Source organism: Pseudophryne corroboree, chromosome 4 (genome assembly GCF_028390025.1).
Source record: "Pseudophryne corroboree isolate aPseCor3 chromosome 4, aPseCor3.hap2, whole genome shotgun sequence".
Taxonomy (NCBI): Eukaryota; Metazoa; Chordata; class Amphibia; order Anura; family Myobatrachidae; genus Pseudophryne; species Pseudophryne corroboree.
The window spans coordinates 328,862,443-328,884,732 of record NC_086447.1 but is presented as its reverse complement, the minus strand read 5'-3'; the positions used below and the strand labels follow the sequence as shown (position 1 = coordinate 328,884,732).

The following is a 22,290-nucleotide window of genomic DNA, read 5'->3' as shown; positions in this document are numbered from 1 at the left end:
ATGGGGGAGAGCAGCGGGGAGATGGGGGAGAGCAGCGAGGAGACTGGGGAGAGCAGTGGGGAGATGGGGGAGAGCAGCGAGGAGACTGGGGAGAGCAGCGGGGAGATGGGGGAGAGCAGCGGGGAGACGGGGGAGAGCAGTGGGGAGACGGGGGAGAGAAGCGGGGAGATGGGGGAGAGCAGCGGGGAGATGGGGGAGAGCAGCGAGGAGACTGGGGAGAGCAGCAGGGAGACTGGGGATGGCAGCGGGGAGATGGGGGAGAGCAGTGGGGCGACGAGGGAGAGCAGTGGGGAGATGGGGAGAGCAGCAGGGAGACGGGGGAGAGCAGTGGGGAGACGAGGGAGAGCAGTTGGGAGATGGGGGAGAGCAGCGGGGAGATGGGGGAGAGCAGCAGGGGGGGGTGGGGGAGAGCAGCGGGGAGATGAGGGAGAGCAGCGGGGAGACGGGGGAGAGTAGCGTGAGATGGGGGAGAGCAGTGGGGAGACGAGGGAGAGCAGTGGGAAGATGGGGAGAGCAGCAGGGAGACGGGGGAGAGCAGTGGGGAGACGAGGGAGAGCAGTGGGGAGATGGGGGAGAGCAGCGGGAAGACGGGGGAGAGCAGAAGGGGGGGTGGGGGAGAGCAGCGGGGAGATGAGGGAGAGCAGCGGGGAGACGGGGGAGAGCAGCGGGAGATGGCGGAGAGCAGCGGGGAGACGGGGGAGAGCAGCGGGAAGATGGAGGAGAGCAGTGGGGAGACAGGGGAGAGCAGCAGCAACAGCAGCGTAGCAGGAGGATAAGGTAATTCAGACCTGAAAAAACGCACAGCAGCGATCAGGTCTGAATTACCCCTTAAATTCAAAACAAATTGTGCTAAAGTGCAAAAAAGAAGAACATATATTTTATACTCATTCTGAAGGAAAATCCTTTTTACAGGTGAAATTCATAAGGGTACAGAAAATTCGATATGTCTGGGACACTTCTAAAAAAAAATTTGAGAAAATTGGGTAAGTGCAAACCTTAGTGCAGGCCTGTCACCTGTGACTGTGAAATATGAGGCTACTGTAAATCTGGCCATACTTTATTTCTACCATAGCCCTGAAATTTGATATACTGTAAACGTAATAATATGAAGCACTATGCACAAGATATGCAATCTTAAGTGTTAAGGTGCATACACACTTGCCGAGAAAGTAAATGACGTCGCTCATTTTCACCCTTCCTGAGCGATGTCATTTACTTTCTTGGAAAGTGTGTATGCCACCGCCGGCGAGCGATGCGCACCCCCAGCGGGTAGTTAACGACCCTCGCTATTGGCCATGCATGCAGCTAAATTTGGACTGTTGTCCAAGAGCTGCCTGCACAGCCCAGCCACGGCATGACATCACTGAGCAATATGGTCATTATATCACTCAGTGTGTATGCACAGCCGCCATCCGCCCAGCCCGGGAGGGGGGAACACTAGGCGAGGTGGCTCATAGAGCACATCGCTTAGTGTGTACCCACCTTTAGTCTAATACTATTGCTGTCAACAGTGTGGGTCTCTACAGTAGTTTAAAGTAAGATTAATGTATTTTTCCCCCAAAATATTTTGCATTCTTCTTAGTAGATTTAAAAAATTTGGAGGTGTGATACACAGAATAGTAGAACATTAATTGCATATAAATCTATTTAAGTAGACAGTGTGACTCAAAAAATATTGATTCTATTTACATGCAATCATTTCTGGAATTCTAGAACCCTGGAAGAAGAACATTCTTGCCATAGCATACATACAAAATATGGACTTGGTCTGAACAAAGAGGAACAAGATATCAGGTAAGCAGTACTTCAACTTTTTGTTTTCAACATAACAACACCACTACTGTATGTCTTTTTTAGGGTTTTGGAACTAAATGATGAAACACAATGATCACTTCACAATAGATTCCAAGCAATGTGTTTACTGGCTTATCACATTTTGAGTTCCAAGAAAAAGCATAATTACTTTGAGTCAGGTGTACAGCATCTCTAGACACAGCCAACTCTAAAACAGTAGCATTGGTGCCAGACATATGCCAGTACTACGTGTATCACCATAAAAGTATAGAGGTGTGGCTTGATAGTAGTAATGCCATGACAGTATGGCATATATGCAAAAGCCTGAATGTTGTAGGTAGGCACCCAAGAGGTTTTGATGATTTATCCACTATATTTAAAATAGCAATCATTTGAAAGGCAAAACCCATCAGTTTTAAATCTAGCAGCTAATTCCCCCCCCCCCCTTTGTAGGCTGGCCACACCCCTAAGTATGGGCCCGTAACACTGCATTCCCCCGATGGGCCCTTCATGCCCCAGTCCGACACTGGCTGACTCTATTCCAAAGGGCACTAGGTGTCCTTGCTTAGCTTTTCACTCTCCTTAGGGCTCCTCCTTTGAGGTAAAAAGGTAAAAAAAATTTGCATAACACTTTAGGTCACTGGGAGAGCTATTGGTATCCTTTACACAGCAGATAACATACCTCCCAACTGTCCCAATTGTCTCAGGACAGTCCAGTTATTTGGGACTGTCCTGCTGTCCCACTCATGGGCTGCAGTGTCCCGCGGTGGGGGCAGTTGGGAGGCTCCCTGTCACTCATTCAGTGGCTGTTGCAGCAGTGAATACACGCTGTGCACATGCACACAGCATCTTTTCACGGGAGGCAGAGAGGCTGGGGGCATGTCCAGCAGCTCACAGAGTGCTGGGTATGCCACTATAGTGACAAAAATGGGGACATGGCTCCCGATCACAGGCATTGCCGTAAAGCCATGTCCCCATGAGCACGCCCTTGGTGCGCAGGATAGTGACAGGGTTCTAACTTGGACCCTGACAATGTTGGGAGGTATGAGATAAGCAGTTGCTGACTATCAAATTTTCTTTTAATGCATTTAAGAGTCAAAATATCTATGTCTCTTTTCCTCCTATTGCTCTGTAAGAGGTTCGGCAATGTTTAGTTCAAGTGACAGGTTAACCTCTGATAATTAAGACACTGTGCTCTCCTGACTGGAAATAGGTTGGTTAAGTACTACCAGTGTGTTTGACTGCAGTCTACAAACATTGCAGACACCCTGTGACTCCATCATCATCTCACCTTTGCATAGGTGAACAACAGAGAGGCTCCTTCTGAGCTGCCCGTGGGAGTCCCGTCGTGCCGCTATTGGTGAGAGCCCGCTGGCATTGGGCCGCACAGGTAACAGCTTAGCCGCCCGGGAAGTACCAGCATCAGCCGCCAGTGTGCAGGGCTGCATTCCATCTTGGCCCAGCGGCTCAGTGCGGACCCTGCTCTCCCGTCCCCATGCAGGGGCATAGCGGCTGACCGAGACGACATCACTCCGGGCTCTCTCTGCTGCCATCATCACAGTGGGTAATTGTGTATCTGCACAGTTTATTTCTATATCACTCGGACATTGTTTATTCATTTAAGATTCCACATCATTTAAAGATCATTGAAACTGTCACGTGCTGCTATAGATGTAAGACTTTTCTTGGGACTTTGTTTTCACGGATTAAGTGAGTTTCATTTTTCTGTATACAGATCTGCAGTTTATTTTTTAGTTCACCATCAATGTTACAAATTCTTTTTTAACCATTTGTAGTTCGCATCAAACAGCAATTGGCATTCTTTGCATAGAAAGTACCTTTTAATTAATTAATTATCAAAGCTCAGGGGTATTCTATTTGAGCAGATTATTATGTCATATTGAATTGTTTTTATCATACTCCCGGGAGAATTGTTGTAAATACTTTTATTACAATAAATATTCATATTTTTTTGATTGTCAAGCGCAACCTGGTTTTTGTTGTTCACATTGTATTTCCTAGGGATTGGCTTTTCCCTTTTCCAGCTGCTGCTGACAATCGTTTACACCACCATTCACCGAGCGCTCAGCCTATTTGTTCTGTGGTTAAGTACTTACTGTATATCTGAACTCTCTCTATATAAAAGGCAAATACCACTGACTCATCACAAAATCTCATGAACCATAAGGCTGCACTTCCTTACCAGTGACAGTTTTAGAGCAGTCCATTATTTAAATAGGTGAGCTACACTCACTGATGTTTGACAGTGTTTAGGGGTGGCAGTTGCTGTAGCTCCACTATTTGAATAATGGAGTGCTCTGCAACAGCCACTGCAAGGAAGTCCAGGAACAGAGCATTGTGTCCTCCCCCCTCCGTAACCTGGTATCACTGGCACCATGCATTCATTATAGCCCCAGCTGGGTGGGCTGTCTTAACTCTCCTTTGAGAGGGGAAAATTATTTCACCCCTTTTAACCCCTTTATAGGTGGAATTTTGAAAAATCTCTTCTTAGTGGGTGCCTAGCAGTGATGTGTGGTGGGGTGAGGCAGAGCCTTTCCTGTCATACTAACATTTGTTCCAGAGTTTTGACTGTATAAAGTATATGAAAAATACAAAGCATATGTTAAAAATATCTTCTTTGTATTATTTTAATCATTTTTATAGTGAAATCTCTGGAGTAAAAAGCCTATTGCACGTTAGGCAGTGCCTCACCTACTTATCTTTTCCACCCATCTCTGATCAAAATCCACCAAATTTCCAGGAATTTGTACTGCTGAACCTTTGTATAATACTCACATAAACCTATATATTGTAAGCTTGCGAGCAGGACCTTCCTACCTCCATGACTTATGTTATATCATTGTTATTTCCAATTGTACAGCACAACGGAATTTGCTGCGCTATATAAGAAACTGTTAATAAATAAATAAATAAATAAATAAATAAACCTTTTGGCTCATATATTGTTTGTACATCTGGCTCTGATACTAACCAGTGCCTCCTGAGAAATTTACCTCACCGCACATCACTGGTGCCTACAGTACATCGCAAAAGCAAGCTATTGTCCAAATTTCAAGTTCCTAGTCCTTATGGTACAGGAGATTTTGTGATGAGTCAGTGGTATTTGCCTTAGAGATGAGCGCCGGAAATTTTTTCGGGTTTTGTGTTTTGGTTTTGGGTTCGGTTCCGCGGCCGTGTTTTGGGTTCGACCGCGTTTTGGCAAAACCTCACCGAATTTTTTTTGTCGGATTCGGGTGTGTTTTGGATTCGGGTGTTTTTTTCAAAAAACACTAAAAAACAGCTTAAATCATAGAATTTGGGGGTCATTTTGATCCCAAAGTATTATTAACCTCAAAAACCATAATTTACACTCATTTTCAGTCTATTCTGAATACCTCACACCTCACAATATTATTTTTAGTCCTAAAATTTGCACCTAGGTCGCTGGATGACTAAGCTAAGCGACCCTAGTGGCCGACACAAACACCGGGCCCATCTAGGAGTGTCACTGCAGTGTCACGCAGGATGTCCCTTCCAAAAAACCCTCCCCAAACAGCACATGACGCAAAGAAAAAAAGAGGCGCAATGAGGTAGCTGTGTGAGTAAGATAAGCGACCCTAGTGGCCGACACAAACACCGGGCCCATCTAGGAGTGTCACTGCAGTGTCACGCAGGATGTCCCTTCCAAAAAACCCTCCCCAAACAGCACATGACGCAAAGAAAAAAAGAGGCGCAATGAGGTAGCTGTGTGAGTAAGATAAGCGACCCTAGTGGCCGACACAAACACCGGGCCCATCTAGGAGTGTCACTGCAGTGTCACGCAGGATGTCCCTTCCAAAAAACCCTCCCCAAACAGCACATGACGCAAAGAAAAAAAGAGGCGCAATGAGGTAGCTGTGTGAGTAAGATAAGCGACCCTAGTGGCCGACACAAACACCGGGCCCATCTAGGAGTGTCACTGCAATGTCACGCAGGATGTCCCTTCCAAAAAACCCTCCCCAAACAGCACATGACGCAAAGAAAAAAAGAGGCGCAATGAGGTAGCTGTGTGAGTAAGATAAGCGACCCTAGTGGCCGACACAAACTCCGGGCCCATCTAGGAGTGTCACTGCAGTGTCACGCAGGATGTCCCTTCCAAAAAACCCTCCCCAAATAGCACATGACGCAAAGAAAAAAAGAGGCGCAATGAGGTAGCTGTGTGAGTAAGATAAGCGACCCTAGTGGCCGACACAAACACCGGGCCCATCTAGGAGTGTCACTGCAGTGTCACGCAGGATGTCCCTTCCAAAAAACCCTCCCCAAACAGCACATGACGCAAAGAAAAAAAGAGGCGCAATGAGGTAGCTGTGTGAGTAAGATAAGCGACCCTAGTGGCCGACACAAACACCGGGCCCATCTAGGAGTGTCACTGCAGTGTCACGCAGGATGTCCCTTCCAAAAAACCCTCCCCAAACAGCACATGACGCAAAGAAAAAAAGAGGCGCAATGAGGTAGCTGTGTGAGTAAGATAAGCGACCCTAGTGGCCGACACAAACACCGGGCCCATCTAGGAGTGTCACTGCAGTGTCACGCAGGATGTCCCTTCCAAAAAACCCTCCCCAAACAGCACATGACGCAAAGAAAAAAAGAGGCGCAATGAGGTAGCTGTGTGAGTAAGATAAGCGACCCTAGTGGCCGACACAAACACCGGGCCCATCTAGGAGTGTCACTGCAGTGTCACGCAGGATGTCCCTTCCAAAAAACCCTCCCCAAACAGCACATGACGCAAAGAAAAAAATAGGCGCAATGAGGTAGCTGTGTGAGTAAGATAAGCGACCCTAGTGGCCGACACTAACACCGGGCTCATCTAGGAGTGTCACTGCAGTGTCACGCAGGATGTCCCTTCCAAAAAACCCTCCCCAAACAGCACATGACGCAAAGAAAAAAAGAGGCGCAATGAGGTAGCTGTGTGAGTAAGATAAGCGACCCTAGTGGCCGACACAAACACCGGGCCCATCTAGGAGTGGCACTGCAGTGTCACGCAGGATGTCCCTTCCAAAAAACCCTCCCCAAACAGCACATGACGCAAAGAAAAATTAAAGAAAAAAGAGGTGCAAGATGGAATTGTCCTTGGGCCCTCCCACCCACCCTTATGTTGTATAAACAGGACATGCACACTTTAACCAACCCATCATTTCAGTGACAGGGTCTGCCACACGACTGTGACTGAAATGACGGGTTGGTTTGGACCCCCACCAAAAAAGAAGCAATTAATCTCTCCTCGCACAAACTGGCTCTACAGAGGCAAGATGTCCACCTCATCATCATCCTCCGATATATCACCGTGTACATCCCCCTCCTCACAGATTATCAATTCGTCCCCACTGGAATCCACCATCTCAGCTCCCTGTGCACTTTGTGGAGGCAATTGCTGCTGGTCAATGTCTCCACGGAGGAATTGATTATAATTCATTTTAATGAACATCATCTTCTCCACATTTTCTGGATGTAACCTCGTACGCCGATTGCTGACAAGGTGAGCGGCGGCACTAAACACTCTTTCGGAGTACACACTTGTGGGAGGGCAACTTAGGTAGAATAAAGCCAGTTTGTGCAAGGGCCTCCAAATTGCCTCTTTTTCCTGCCAGTATAAGTACGGACTGTGTGACGTGCCTACTTGGATGCGGTCACTCATATAATCCTCCACCATTCTTTCAATGGTGAGAGAATCATATGCAGTGACAGTAGATGACATGTCCGTAATCGTTGTCAGGTCCTTCAGTCCGGACCAGATGTCAGCATCAGCAGTCGCTCCAGACTGCCCTCCATCACCGCCAGCGGGTGGGCTCGGAATTCTGAGCCTTTTCCTCGCACCCCCAGTTGCGGGAGAATGTGAAGGAGGAGATGTTGACAGGTCGCGTTCCGCTTGACTTGACAATTTTCTCACCAGCAGGTCTTTCAACCCCAGCAGACTTGTGTCTGCCGGAAAGAGAGATCCAAGGTAGGCTTTAAATCTAGGATCGAGCACGGTGGCCAAAATGTAGTGCTCTGATTTCAACAGATTGACCACCCGTGAATCCTTGTTAAGCGAATTAAGGGCTCCATCCACAAGTCCCACATGCCTAGCGGAATCGCTCCGTGTTAGCTCCTCCTTCAATGTCTCCAGCTTCTTCTGCAAAAGCCTGATGAGGGGAATGACCTGACTCAGGCTGGCAGTGTCTGAACTGACTTCACGTGTGGCAAGTTCAAAGGGCATCAGAACCTTGCACAACGTTGAAATCATTCTCCACTGCGCTTGAGACAGGTGCATTCCACCTCCTATATCGTGCTCAATTGTATAGGCTTGAATGGCCTTTTGCTGCTCCTCCAACCTCTGAAGCATATAGAGGGTTGAATTCCACCTCGTTACCACTTCTTGCTTCAGATGATGGCAGGGCAGGTTCAGTAGTTTTTGGTGGTGCTCCAGTCTTCTGTACGTGGTGCCTGTACGCCGAAAGTGTCCCGCAATTCTTCTGGCCACCGACAGCATCTCTTGCACGCCCCTGGCGTTTTTTAAAAAATTCTGCACCACCAAATTCAAGGTATGTGCAAAACATGGGACGTGCTGGAATTTGCCCATATTTAATGCACACACAATATTGCTGGCGTTGTCCGATGCCACAAATCCACAGGAGAGTCCAATTGGGGTAAGCCATTCCGCGATGATCTTCCTCAGTTGCCGTAAGAGGTTTTCAGCTGTGTGCGTATTCTGGAAAGCGGTGATACAAAGCGTAGCCTGCCTAGGAAAGAGTTGGCGTTTGCGAGATGCTGCTACTGGTGCCGCCGCTGCTGTTCTTGCGGCGGGAGTCCATACATCTACCCAGTGGGCTGTCACAGTCATATAGTCCTGACCCTGCCCTGCTCCACTTGTCCACATGTCCGTGGTTAAGTGGACATTGGGTACAACTGCATTTTTTAGGACACTGGTGAGTCTTTTTCTGAGGTCCGTGTACATTCTCGGTATCGCCTGCCTAGAGAAGTGGAACCTAGATGGTATTTGGTAACGGGGGCACACTGCCTCAATAAATTGTCTAGTTCCCTGTGAACTAACGGCGGATACCGGACGCACGTCTAACACCAACATAGTTGTCAAGGCCTCAGTTATCCGCTTTGCAGCAGGATGACTGCTGTGATATTTGATCTTCCTCGCAAAGGACTGTTGGACAGTCAATTGCTTACTGGAAGTAGTACAAGTGGGCTTACGACTTCCCCTCTGGGATGACCATCGACTCCCAGCAGCAACAACAGCAGCGCCAGCAGCAGTAGGCGTTACACGCAAGGATGCATCGGAGGAATCCCAGGCAGGAGAGGACTCGTCAGAATTGCCAGTGACATGGCCTGCAGGACTATTGGCATTCCTGGGGAAGGAGGAAATTGACACTGAGGGAGTTGGTGGGGTGGTTTGCGTGAGCTTGGTTACAAGAGGAAGGGATTTACTGGTCAGTGGACTGCTTCCGCTGTCGCCCAAAGTTTTTGAACTTGTCACTGACTTAATATGAATGCGCTGCAGGTGACGTATAAGGGAGGATGTTCCGAGGTGGTTAACGTCCTTACCCCTACTTATTACAGCTTGACAAAGGCAACACACGGCTTGACACATGTTGTCCGCTTTTCTGTTGAAATACCTCCACACTGAAGAGCTGATTTTTTTGGTATTTTCACCAGGCATGTCAACGGCCATATTCCTCCCACGGACAACAGGTGTCTCCCCGGGTGCCTGACTTAAACAAACCACCTCACCATCAGAATCCTCCTGGTCAATTTCCTCCCCAGCGCCAGCAACACCCATATCCTCCTCATCCTGGTGTACTTCAACACTGACATCTTCAATCTGACTATCAGGAACTGGACTGCGGGTGCTCCTTCCAGCACTTGCAGGGGGCGTGCAAATGGTGGAAGGCGCATGCTCTTCACGTCCAGTGTTGGGAAGGTCAGGCATCGCAACCGACACAATTGGACTCTCCTTGTGGATTTGGGATTTCGAAGAACGCACAGTTCTTTGCGGTGCTTTTGCCAGCTTGAGTCTTTTCAGTTTTCTAGCGGGAGGCTGAGTGCTTCCATCCTCATGTGAAGCTGAACCACTAGCCATGAACATAGGCCAGGGCCTCAGCCGTTCCTTGCCACTCCGTGTGGTAAATGGCATATTGGCAAGTTTACGCTTCTCCTCCGACAATTTTATTTTAGGTTTTGGAGTCCTTTTTTTACTGATATTTGGTGTTTTGGATTTGACATGCTCTGTACTATGACATTGGGCATCGGCCTTGGCAGACGACGTTGCTGGCATTTCATCGTCTCGGCCATGACTAGTGGCAGCAGCTTCAGCACGAGGTGGAAGTGGATCTTGATCTTTCCCTAATTTTGGAACCTCAACATTTTTGTTCTCCATATTTTAATAGGCACAACTAAAAGGCACCTCAGGTAAACAATGGAGATGGATGGATACTAGTATACTTATGGATGGACTGCCGAGTGCCGACACAGAGGTAGCTACAGCCGTGGACTAACGTACTGTGTCTGCTGCTAATATAGACTGGATGATTGATAATGAGATGAAATCAATATATATATATGTATGTATATATAATATCACTAGTACTGCAGCCGGACAGGTAGATAATATATTTATTAGGTAATGATGACTGATGACGGACCTGCTGGACACTGTCAGCTCAGCAGCACCGCAGACTGCTACAGTAAGCTACTATACTATAGTAGTATGTACAAAGAAGAAAGAAAGAAAAAAAACCACGGGTAGGTGGTATACAATTATGGATGGACTGCCGAGTGCCGACACAGAGGTAGCTACAGCCGTGGACTAACGTATGGTGTCTGCTGCTAATATAGACTGGATGATTGATAATGAGATGAAATCAATATATATATGTATGTATATATAATATCACTAGTACTGCAGCCGGACAGGTAGATAATATATTTATTAGGTAATGATGACTGATGACGGACCTGCTGGACACTGTCAGCTCAGCAGCACCGCAGACTGCTACAGTAAGCTACTATACTATAGTAGTATGTACAAAGAAGAAAGAAAAAAAAAACATGGGTAGGTGGTATACAATTATGGATGGACTGCTGAGTGCCGACACAGAGGTAGCTACAGCCGTGGACTAACGTACTGTGTCTGCTGCTAATATAGACTGGATGATTGATAATGAGATGAAATCAATATATATATGTATGTATATATAATATCACTAGTACTGCAGCCGGACAGGTAGATAATATATTTATTAGGTAATGATGACTGATGACGGACCTCCTGGACACTGTCAGCTCAGCAGCACCGCAGACTGCTACAGTAAGCTACTATACTCTATAGTAGTATGTACAAAGAAGAAAGAAAAGAAAAAAACCACGGGTAGGTGGTATACAATTATGGATGGACTGCCGAGTGCCGACACAGAGGTAGCTACAGCCGTGGACTAACGTACTGTGTCTGCTGCTAATATAGACTGGATGATTGATAATGAGATGAAATCAATATATATATGTATATATATATAATATCACTAGTACTGCAGCCGGACAGGTAGATAATATATTTATTAGGTAATGATGACTGATGACGGACCTGCTGGACACTGTCAGCTCAGCAGCACCGCAGACTGCTACAGTAAGCTACTATACTATAGTAGTATGTACAAAGAAGAAAGAAAAAAAAAAACCACGGGTAGGTGGTATACAATTATGGATGGACTGCTGAGTGCCGACACAGAGGTAGCTACAGCCGTGGACTAACGTACTGTGTCTGCTGCTAATATAGACTGGATGATTGATAATGAGATGAAATCAATATATATATGTATGTATATATAATATCACTAGTACTGCAGCCGGACAGGTAGATAATATATTTATTAGGTAATGATGACTGATGACGGACCTGCTGGACACTGTCAGCTCAGCAGCACCGCAGACTGCTACAGTAAGCTACTATACTCTATAGTAGTATGTACAAAGAAGAAAGAAAAAAAAAAAACACGGGTAGGTGGTATACAATTATGGATGGACTGCCGAGTGCCGACACAGAGGTAGCTACAGCCGTGAACTAACGTACTGTGTCTGCTGCTAATATAGAGTCTAGACTGGATGATAAATTATTGATAATGAGATGAAATCAATATAATATCACTAGTACTGCAGCCGGACAGGTACTATATATATTTATTATGTAATGACTGATGACGGACCTGCTGGACACTGTCAGGTCAGCACAGCACCGCAGACTGCTACAGTAAGCTACTATAGTAGTATGTATAAAGAAGAATGAAAAAAAAAAAACCACGGGTAGGTGGTATACAATATTATATATATATATATTATATACAATTATATATATATATATATATATATATATATATATTAAACCGGTGGTGATTAATTATTAAACTGGTGGTCACTTCAGGACAGGTCACGTTGCAGCTTGCAACTAGTACTCCGAGGCCTAAGCAGACAATCACAAAATATATTATTATACTGGTGGTCAGTGTGGTCACAACAATGGCAGTGTGGCACTGACTCTGGCAGCAAAAGTGTGCACTGTACGTTATATGTACTCCTGAGTCCTGCTCTCAGACTCTAACTGCTCCCCACTGTCAGTGTCTCCCCCACAAGTCAGATAATACACTTACAGTCACACTATCTAATCTATAAATATCACTTCAGCAAGTAGTATAGTAGTATACAGTAGTGCTCCTCCTAATAATGCTCCCCGAAAATACTGTGTCTCTCTCTTCTCTAAACGGAGAGGACGCCAGCCACGTCCTCTCCCTATGACTCTCAATGCACGTGTGAAAATGGCGGCGACGCGCGGCTCCTTATATAGAATCCGAGTCTCGCGATAGAATCCGAGCCTCGCGAGAATCCGACAGCGTGATGATGACGTTCGGGCACGCTCGGGTTAGCCGAGCAAGGCGGGAAGATCCGAGCCTGCTCGGACCCGTGTAATAAACCTGAAGTTCGGGCGGGTTCGGATTCAGAGGAACCGAACCCGCTCATCTCTAATTTGCCTAGTAGAAAAGTCACATTTTCCATATTAAACGTACAGTATTAAGATACAAACACAAATGGAAATTACAAATCTATTGTTTTCCCTTTTAAAAATTGCATGGTAATCGTTTTCCAATGTGAGTTTAAATTAGACTATCACAAGTAATACAAAGTCATACATACTGTATAACTCTAAAAAGCACCTATAGATGTAGCCACACTGATCCAGCCTGCAACATGGCCACATTGGCACACTTGGCACAGGTGCGACTTAGGGCCAAATGCAGACTGGATCACTGCAGCAGCAGCAGCGATTGCAGTCTAAATCCCCATGTGGAGTGCGCTTGCACACCCTGGGATCCCAGTGAGATGCTAAAAGCCTGATTGACAGGCAGAGGCGGTCTCGCGGTGGATGGGGGCGTGCCAATGGAGCTAGAATGGTGTTGGTGGGGTGCGGTCTGAACAACGGAGGCATGTCCGGACCGTTGCGGATGCAGGCCTTGACGGCTGCGTGATGAAACACACAACAGCTGCGACCCGGGATGTGGCGAGTAGCAGCCTGCCAGCGCGCGGGGGGGAAAGGCCAGACATGCGGGGCAGACTAGCCCTGTGCTGGGCGTCCCACCGCATGTCTGAGAAACTGATCGTAGATGTTCTAAATTTAGCACATCTACGATCAGATCTGAATTACCCCCATAGTACACTGAGCTGCAACTAGTCGCACCCACGATTGCTTCCATTAAAGTCTATGGACTGTGAGTGTGAAGTAGATGCACACATACAGCAGCATGTGCATGCATCACGCCAAGCTAGTCGCAGACACAGCAAGTCGCAGGCTGGATGACCGTGGCTACATCTGTATATCTGAGATACAGGCACAATTTATTGTGTATGTTTTACAAAAAGGGACACGGTATCTTTTGTTATTCATATTGACTTACTGATATTGTAAAGACTCATTTCTGGTAATGAAATAAATAATATTACTGTACACAATACTACATCTAATACATTGAGTGATATTCAATTGCTTGCGTCCACAATATCCCGTCTAAAGTGACAGGAGATTGGGGAGCACAATTCAATTGTGGTTTGTTTTTTTCGCTGATCGCGCCCATAAAGGTCAGGATTAGCCGCATAAAGCAGCTATACTCGACCAAAGTGCTGGCCGGGATCAGAACACCATCACGGGGGGTTGTGAGCTGAAATGCAGTTGGCGGCAGCCATAGTGCCTGAGCGGAGCTACAATTGATTAGCTCCGTTTGGCAGTCATCTAGTGGTTGCTTTAGGGGAAACATTTTAATCTCGCCCTTTAAGTCAAATTCCATTGACATGTACTTTGAAAAGTTCACATTTTACAACAGTATATGTATGATCTTACCAATGACAATGTGAGATCTTATTATCAGTTATTATTTTGTTATTTTACAGGAGATTAGTATGTGGTCATAACATCATTGAAGTGGAAGTTGCTCCCCTTTGGAAATTATTCATTAATAAAGTATGTACATATATTTGATAGTATTATTTCATTGTATTGATAGTTTATCATTGTGATTTACAGGAAAGAGAAGGAACTGAGTAGGCTGATGTTATCTGTTTCTGTCATACACAGGTGTTCAATCTGTTCTACTTGTATCAGTTCTTCACTGTGGCCTTGTGGCTGGCCGAAGGGTACCTGGGTTACGCAATTGCAATCCTACTGTTATGTACCTGTACAATCACCTTATCACTTATGGAACTCAGACAGGTACTGTACAGCCTACTGATGTCACAGTTGTTGTTTTTTTGTTGTTTTTTTTAGGGGGGGGGGGAGGGGGGGGTTGCTAGCAAATCAGCGATGTTCCATAACATTCATGTGACTAAAAGTAGAAAATTTACACAATGAAAAATGTACATTTCAATTATAAAAATGTATTTAACTACGTGCTTTTTAAAATAAGAAGTATCCATTTTTTTATCTACTTTATTTGCCTTGTAACAAGATAGAAATAAACAACTTTATTTAAAGCCTGACCTCAGAACAATCAGATTTAAGGGTAATAGACACAAGCAGGCCACACACATATGTCAATGTGGTCATCAGCCCACCAGATTTTCAAATCTGTGTGGTCATGGTAGGCTAGACAAATCTGATTAATTTTTGTCAACAATCGGTGATTTTGGTTCAATCCTGTATAAATATACTGTCCGAAACATCACGTGCCCGAAACATCATGTGCGTGCCAGTTTAAGTTTACTGTTTGTTTGGTGCTAAAGACTGTTAGGCAGAGACAGAGGCGTCTCTTACCTAAATGACACCCGGTGTGGCATCCCGTGAATGTTTGAGCATGCCAAAGGCGCGCAAACCGAAAAGGGGTTGTGGCTTTGTGGTAGGTAGCCTGACTTCACATCTCAATCTCCCGTTTTCTTCACATGGGGGGTCTGGGAGATGTGGGCTGCGATCGGAGACTGCTGTGCTGCAGTTTCGGCTTCCACACTGTGACAGGAGCCAGGTGCTGCAAGTAATGCTACAGTGCAGCACTCGGCTCCTGTCACTGAGAAGGAGCCGGCGTTTTGGTGTCGCCCCTCAGCGGGAGACACCCGGGTGTGGGCCACACCCTCCTTGTAATGCCACTGGACAGAGACAATACACAGCTGACCTCTGGGCCTGATTCAGAGATTTACTTAAATTCGATATATACATAAGTCTTGTGTTTTCAGATAAGCACATGCACAGTAGCCGCACTGCTCATGTGCAGATCTGGTCCTGCAATGTCGGTCACAATGCACCAACAGCTGCAGCAGGATTAACAAGCTGCATGCATTTGGGGGTGGCGATCGTGAGTCTTCTAGAAAACGGCGTCATGCCAGCCCCATTTTCTGCTTGTGCGAAGCATTGGCCCTGGCAGTGTGATTTCACCAGACATCCTAAATAATCTATAGGTTACTCTGCTGTCCAATATTCATGCAGTTGATATGATACTAGATTTTTCGGATGCAGCAGCAGATCACTGAATCCTGCAGGGGGGCGTCTCTTTACTTAAAACATACCTCACAACATTGGGAGATGGCAATGTGGAACTCCCTGGTGCGGCGTGGCTTCGCAGGAGTGTCACGATTGTGAGCCATGCTTGTTTTTTAGCATTATGGGGCATGCCCAGCGCTTTGTGAGCTGCTGGCATGCCCCCAGACCCCCTGTCTCCCGTGAATAGACGCACAGCGTCTATTCACCACTGCAGCAAGTGACAGGACCCAAATGTGAGTGTCCCGCGAAAATGGGGACAGGTGGGAGGTATGCTTAAGACGCCACCTGCAGCTTTTGCACATGTTGCACAGATACTGCGTAAAAAGAAAAAAAGACACAGCTGCTGTGCTAGGAATAACTTCCTTAATGCTTTTCATTTCAAGTTATGGGTGGGAGTGTCATTTGTTTTCTTGCTATTGTATATTAATGCAGAAGATATGATTTTACATGTAATTATTTATATTTTACTTAAACAGCAATCTACAAAGCTTGACAATCTGGTCAAAGCTCATAATAACATGAAGGTGACTGTGTGTCCGAGAAACAATGGTAAGTTTCCTATTTCTAACTTTTCTATTAACTTTTCTATTAACCTAAAATTAAACAATCCTATATAATAATGCAATATATATGTATGTGCTTTTTTACTCTTATTGATCTGTAGCAAGAAGGCTTAAAATATGATATATCACCTAAGGGTGGAAATAAACAAAAACAAGTTTTGTATGGAAAAAACATCATCAAGTGCTGAACAAATGCCAATACACAACAGATTATGTACAATGTTTGTTCTACATAAACAGAGGATCTCACTTATAAAAACAATGTTGCATTTACAGAACATGCGTCACAGTTGTGTCAATTAACTTTCCAAAGTATCACAGAGAAAGCATATTCATACCAGGAGACAGGGCCTAATTCAGACCTGATTGTAGATGTGCTAAATTTAGCACATCTACGATCAGTCTTCAGACATGTGGGGGGACGTCGAGCACAGGGCCCTGTATGTCCGCATGTCAGGCCCAACCCCCCCCTTCTCCACACAAGTACAAAAGCACGGCAGCGAAGCTTTTGTACTGGAAGAGTAGCTCCCTACCATTGCAGCTCTTGCATGCTGGCAGGGAGCTGCTCGTTGCTGTCCGGGTCGCAGTGGCTGTGTGTGACGTCACGCAGTCGCCACGGCCCCCCCCCCCCCCCCAATGGTTCAGGCATGCCTGCGTTGCCCCGACTGCGCCCCGTAAATGGCAGCCAAATGTCGCCGGCACGCCACATCCCGCCCAGCAACTGCCTCTGCCTTTCAATCAGGCGATCGCAGGGCTAAGACAGCCGTCGGCTGTCTAGCATGCGCCGGAGCAGGTCTGAATTGGCCCCAGAATGTATAAAAAGGTTGGCAGGCTTATATTAACCATAAAATATGCTCTATTCAGTTTCAAATAAAGCAAACTCTATAAACTCTATAAATGACATAAAGGCTAGGATAAAGATCATAACTTATTTATAATGGAAATATTTTTTTGTATTGTATATCTTTGCTAATTTTACATACATGGGCGTTCATATATCAATGAGTAATAAAATTCATTGTGAATGACAAAACTTGGTGCATATAATAAATGGAGCTCCAGCCAATCAGCTCTCAGTTGTCACTTTTCAAACACATGACAATTAGGAGCTGAACACATGACAGTAAGAAACTGATTGGCTAGAGCACCATTTATCATATGCCACGAGTTTATCATTCAGAATGAGCTTTATGACACATTAAGCCCCTTAGATTTATACATCTTTTACTTAAAAAGGCTTGTTCTTTCTACTCCATCTGAGCTTTTCAGCTAGTGCCACAGAGGCAATTTTCATTTCACATTTAATACCTAGCATGTAATCGCTTCACATTGAAATAATTTCTAACATGAAACAGAAAGGAAGTCAGACTGGTGCATTAAGGAAGTCAGACATACGTAGCATATTGAGTGCTTTAGGGAATATGTAAAGTACCATATGTACCTGACATTGAAGATCCCAACATTGGAGGGGGTAAATATTTCTACCCCTATCCCCCCCTCATCCCCTACCCTAACCCTTGGGGGGTGGCGGCTAGGGCTAACCTTACGGGAGTGGCGACTACGGCAAACTTTTCTTGTTTCAAAATTTGCAAACACAATGACAAAATATGGGGCCAATTCAGGATGGATCGCAAATCGCGTTCCACCCGGAATTTTTACAATCACCCCACGGGCGCATGTGCAACGCCTGTCCTGCGCATGCACCCAGACTTTCTGTGGGGGGGGGGGGGGCACAGAAAATGTGATCGCCTCTGCCTGTCAATAAGGTAGAGGCGGTCGCGGGGCGGGGTGGGGGGCAACACTCCATTTCCAGGGAGGAGATGGAGCGTTGCGGGGTCGGTGCGGCACAAATGGGGGGCGGAGGTAGACAAACGGGGGCATGTTGGGGGCGTGATCACAGCGGTTGCGTGATGTCACACTCAGCCTGGTGACAGGCCTCATGCGGGCGCAGCTAAGCGGCGCCAGCAGGAGTCTTTATTAATTTCTATGATGAAGCAGAAATTGCAAGGCAATCGCAATTTCTGCTTCAGTAAGGGGGGGAGGCGGTGGTCGGCATGCTGGGCGGCCTTGTCCTGCGATGGGCGGCCCCCAGCGTGCTAGGAAAAGGCTTGCAAATACTACTAGCAGAATTTGCAATCCTTACTGAAATCAACTCTACATTTGTTATTAAAACAAGTCAAGTGTAACAAGTTATAAGGGACAGGAGATGTAACAATAAATGATTTATAAATGGTCCTGCAGCACCTAGTAAAATCCTCCACTGGTGACTACCACATAAATCCATAGAGAATCAGTAACCTCCATATAATACAGAGCGCAGCAATGACTGCCATTTAATACAGAGGAGTGTTACCACAATATAGTAGAGAACATCCTGGAATGCTATATATTACAAAGGAATGTGACCGCCATACAATACAGAGAGTATTTTTGATTACCTTGAAATATAATTTCCTCACTAATAATTAACCCCTCATCAAAATCATTAACAACATCAGCTTCATAGCAACAACCTAATTCCCTAATTCATTATAATTAATATAATTGACCTCTTTACAAATAGTACATCCATAATACATTATTAATTAGCCCCAACATCAAAGAATCACTTATTTACAGTAAATTAAATCTCTAAAAAAAAAAAGCTTCATCCTACTGTACTTTACCCATTTAAAGCATGAACCCCCATGCTTTTACTTTTACTGCCATATGAGAGAGAGAGAGAGAGAGAGAGAGAGAGAGAGAGAGAGAGAGAGAGAGACAGAGAGAGAGACAGACAGAGAGAGAGAGAGAGAGAGAGAGAGAGGGGTCTATTTACTAAGCCTTGGCTGGAGATAAAGTTCCAGCCAATAAGCTCCTAGCTGCCATGTTACAGGCTGTTTTTGAAAAATAACAGTTAGGAGCCGATTGACTGGTACTGTATCTCCAGCGACTTTATCTCCATCCAAGGCTTAGTAAATAGACCCCAGAAAGAGAGAGAGAGAGAGGGGGGGGGGGGGGGATACAGTGGGGAAAGTGGGAAGGACAATGTCGGGATAAGTGAGGGGCAGAGAGAGAGAAAAGAGGGGTATAGAGATGTAAAGGAGGGGAAAGACAGAGAATGTAATAATAAAGAACCCTTCAAAGTTGGGGACAATACTGTAGGTAGCATTATCTAAGTTTGTTTCAGATACATATTAGTAAGATGTCTATAAAACATTTCCCAATTATTATTGGTACTCACCTTGTCTGTATATTGCATTTTATAGCATAGTGTAACAAAAAAACAAAAAAAAGCTTCATAATGAAAATTATGTGATAGTAATTTCCTGCTATGTTATTTTAAAGCATTAATTTTGATGAGCAAAGTTCTGAAATATTTGACATTGTTACAGTATTTATCTATTTTCTGATTTAGCTATTTTTGACATGTAGCAAAAAATTGAGTAACATTTAAATGCCTAAAAGTGATTAAAATGTATGACCACATACGGTCTATGCAATTACACACATTTCGACAAACATTCATTCTGCCTGATGTGATAAAATTAATATATGATTAAGGGCTGAATTCAATTAGCTAAATTCAATTGTGTCAATTTACCATGATTGACATTTTTGTCATTTTTGCTGCGAAAATGGACTTTTCACTGGTATGTGTGCTCCCGCGAAAATTGTTGCTGAACGTGAAAAATGGGTAAATCTTTACATACCCCCCATAAAAGCTAAATTAAAATCGGATAACAGTATAAAAGTTTATTATTGATCATAAAAAAAACATATTTCTGGTATTTAAATAGGGTCAAATGACTGTTATATGCATTCTTTTTCAATGTAAACAAATAATAGAAAGCTGTTTTTTTCAGCAAAATAAGTGCTACAGATGTGTCCCGCCATGGCATGCAGCAGGAGATGCCCGACGTGAGTCAGCTGGCAGCTACCAGGCAGTTTTGCTAACATTGGGCATTTTTTTTTTTGCTGACAATGCATCTTATTCGCATCAATAGTGATGCAGCTAGGACTAGGTAGCACAAGGAGTTTATGCTAATTAAAATGATATGTGGTATGCCTATATTCTGTGTGACTGTGGCAGCATCTGCATACGAAATGCTATGTTACACTGATTTGCAGGAAAACACTGTAACGTAACATTTCGTATGCAGATACAGCCGTAGTGACACACAGAATATAGGCATGCTGCGTATCGTTTTAATCAACATAAGCTGCATGTGGGTGCTATTCGCATAGCAATGTATTTAAAATGAAAATTAAGCACATAAAGACACTCAGTGCTACTGAATCACGCAACGGCATAGCGTGACTAGAAGGGCTGTCTAAAGTGGGTCATTTTAGGGGATTTTTAAAAAAAAGTGGAAACAGACTGATTACTCCCATATGCAAGTCTAAAAACACTTGTCCCAATCACAAAGTACCCCAATATACCTGTCCCATATCTTGTACCCCAATTTCCATCATTTTGCACTTTTTCAACCACAAAATTGTCATTATTGGGCAATTAAAAATAATTAAAAACTTCTAAGTGCCTAATTAGTAATTTAGGGGGTTGTCCCAGGGGTTTAGAACCAAATTCTGACATTTTTAACTTAAAATAGGGATTTTCCCCAAGTTTATAATCTGCTCAGAGTTGGAGGATTGAAATTTGCGCTAAAATTACTGCTAATCCGTTTTCGCGGACAAATGAATAGGCTCTTGTACAAATGTACTGCTATTTGCGGTAAATTTACTGTTTTTACTGCAAATTTGGCCCTAAATCAGTGTAGAACAAAAGGCATACTTGATAGAGCTTTTATACATGTTGTATTGCATTCTGTCACTTAGTTGATGTCTCTGTTTCTTCATCTCCTTGCAGATTGCAGCCAGGTTGAGTCTCGACATTTAGTACCAGGGGATATTGTTGTTTTAAATGGCAAAAACTTTTTCATGTCATGTGATGCAATTTTGCTGAATGGAACATGCATTGTAAATGAGGGTATGCTAACAGGTAGGTAACAGCTGGCATTTTTGGAATCTATGTCATCTGGCCAGGAAGCGGTAATATATACATTCATTTACATTGCAGCTACATGATTTTATTGGAAGTTGCTGCAGGTAACTTACTCACATACAGTATATGTAATTTATGCAATTTGAAAAAAAATGCCTTAACCACATACATCTAGTTCCAATATATTCTTAACTTGCAAACACATTGCATCCCAATTATTCCTAATTATGAGTTATGCATTTACTATCAAATGTGTCTTCCATATTCCTAAACATGATCATATTCACTCTTACTGTAGCTTTGAAACTGATAATGGTGCTATATTGCTTTATTTTTTTTATTTTTTTTTGTATTATAAGATGTTTATTATGTTGATTTATATGATAAAGCCATTGCCTAAACTTAATTTTGTCTGTTCTTCTAGGTGAATGCATTCCTGTGACTAAAACACAGTTACCACATGGAGATGACACAATGCCTTGGAAACAGTACAGTGGAGAAGATTATAAGCGCCATGTTCTGTTCTGTGGAACAGAAGTGATACGGACTGAATCCACTGCACAGGGTCCAGCCAAAGCCGTTGTGCTAAGGACTGGTGAGTCAAATTTTTGGTAGACTGACATTGCCTATTCCATGAGCAGGTTGTGGTATCTTAATAATTAGTACTTAGGCTAAAGTTATGCCACAGTGCTCCCACATCATGGAGAAACCATCACCCACATAAAATAAATAAAAGTGTGAATCATTTACCTGGCTAAAGGGTTGTGTCAAGGAACCCTCACAGCCATAGCTGTACCATGAAGTGGAGTGCTCCCCAAAAGTCCCACCTGATGTGCCCAAATACAAAAAAAGAGGTTTTAGCAAATAAATAACAAAACATAACAAACAACTTCAAAAGATGGGCTGGATGGGTAGAA

At 44.4% G+C, this 22,290-nt stretch overlaps 1 protein-coding gene across 1 annotated transcript in view; it reads left to right on the top strand.

The window, feature by feature from the left end:
* The window catches only part of LOC134910902 (probable cation-transporting ATPase 13A4), a 104,434-nt gene that overhangs the window by 13,393 nt on the left and 68,751 nt on the right, over positions 1-22,290 (top strand). Inside the window, exons 4-10 of the mRNA XM_063919290.1 lie at positions 913-983; positions 1,714-1,794; positions 14,251-14,320; positions 14,435-14,569; positions 16,303-16,375; positions 21,239-21,370; positions 21,798-21,968. Coding sequence (XP_063775360.1) covers positions 913-983; positions 1,714-1,794; positions 14,251-14,320; positions 14,435-14,569; positions 16,303-16,375; positions 21,239-21,370; positions 21,798-21,968 — 733 coding nt within the window. The remainder of the gene's footprint in view (positions 1-912; positions 984-1,713; positions 1,795-14,250; positions 14,321-14,434; positions 14,570-16,302; positions 16,376-21,238; positions 21,371-21,797; positions 21,969-22,290) is intronic.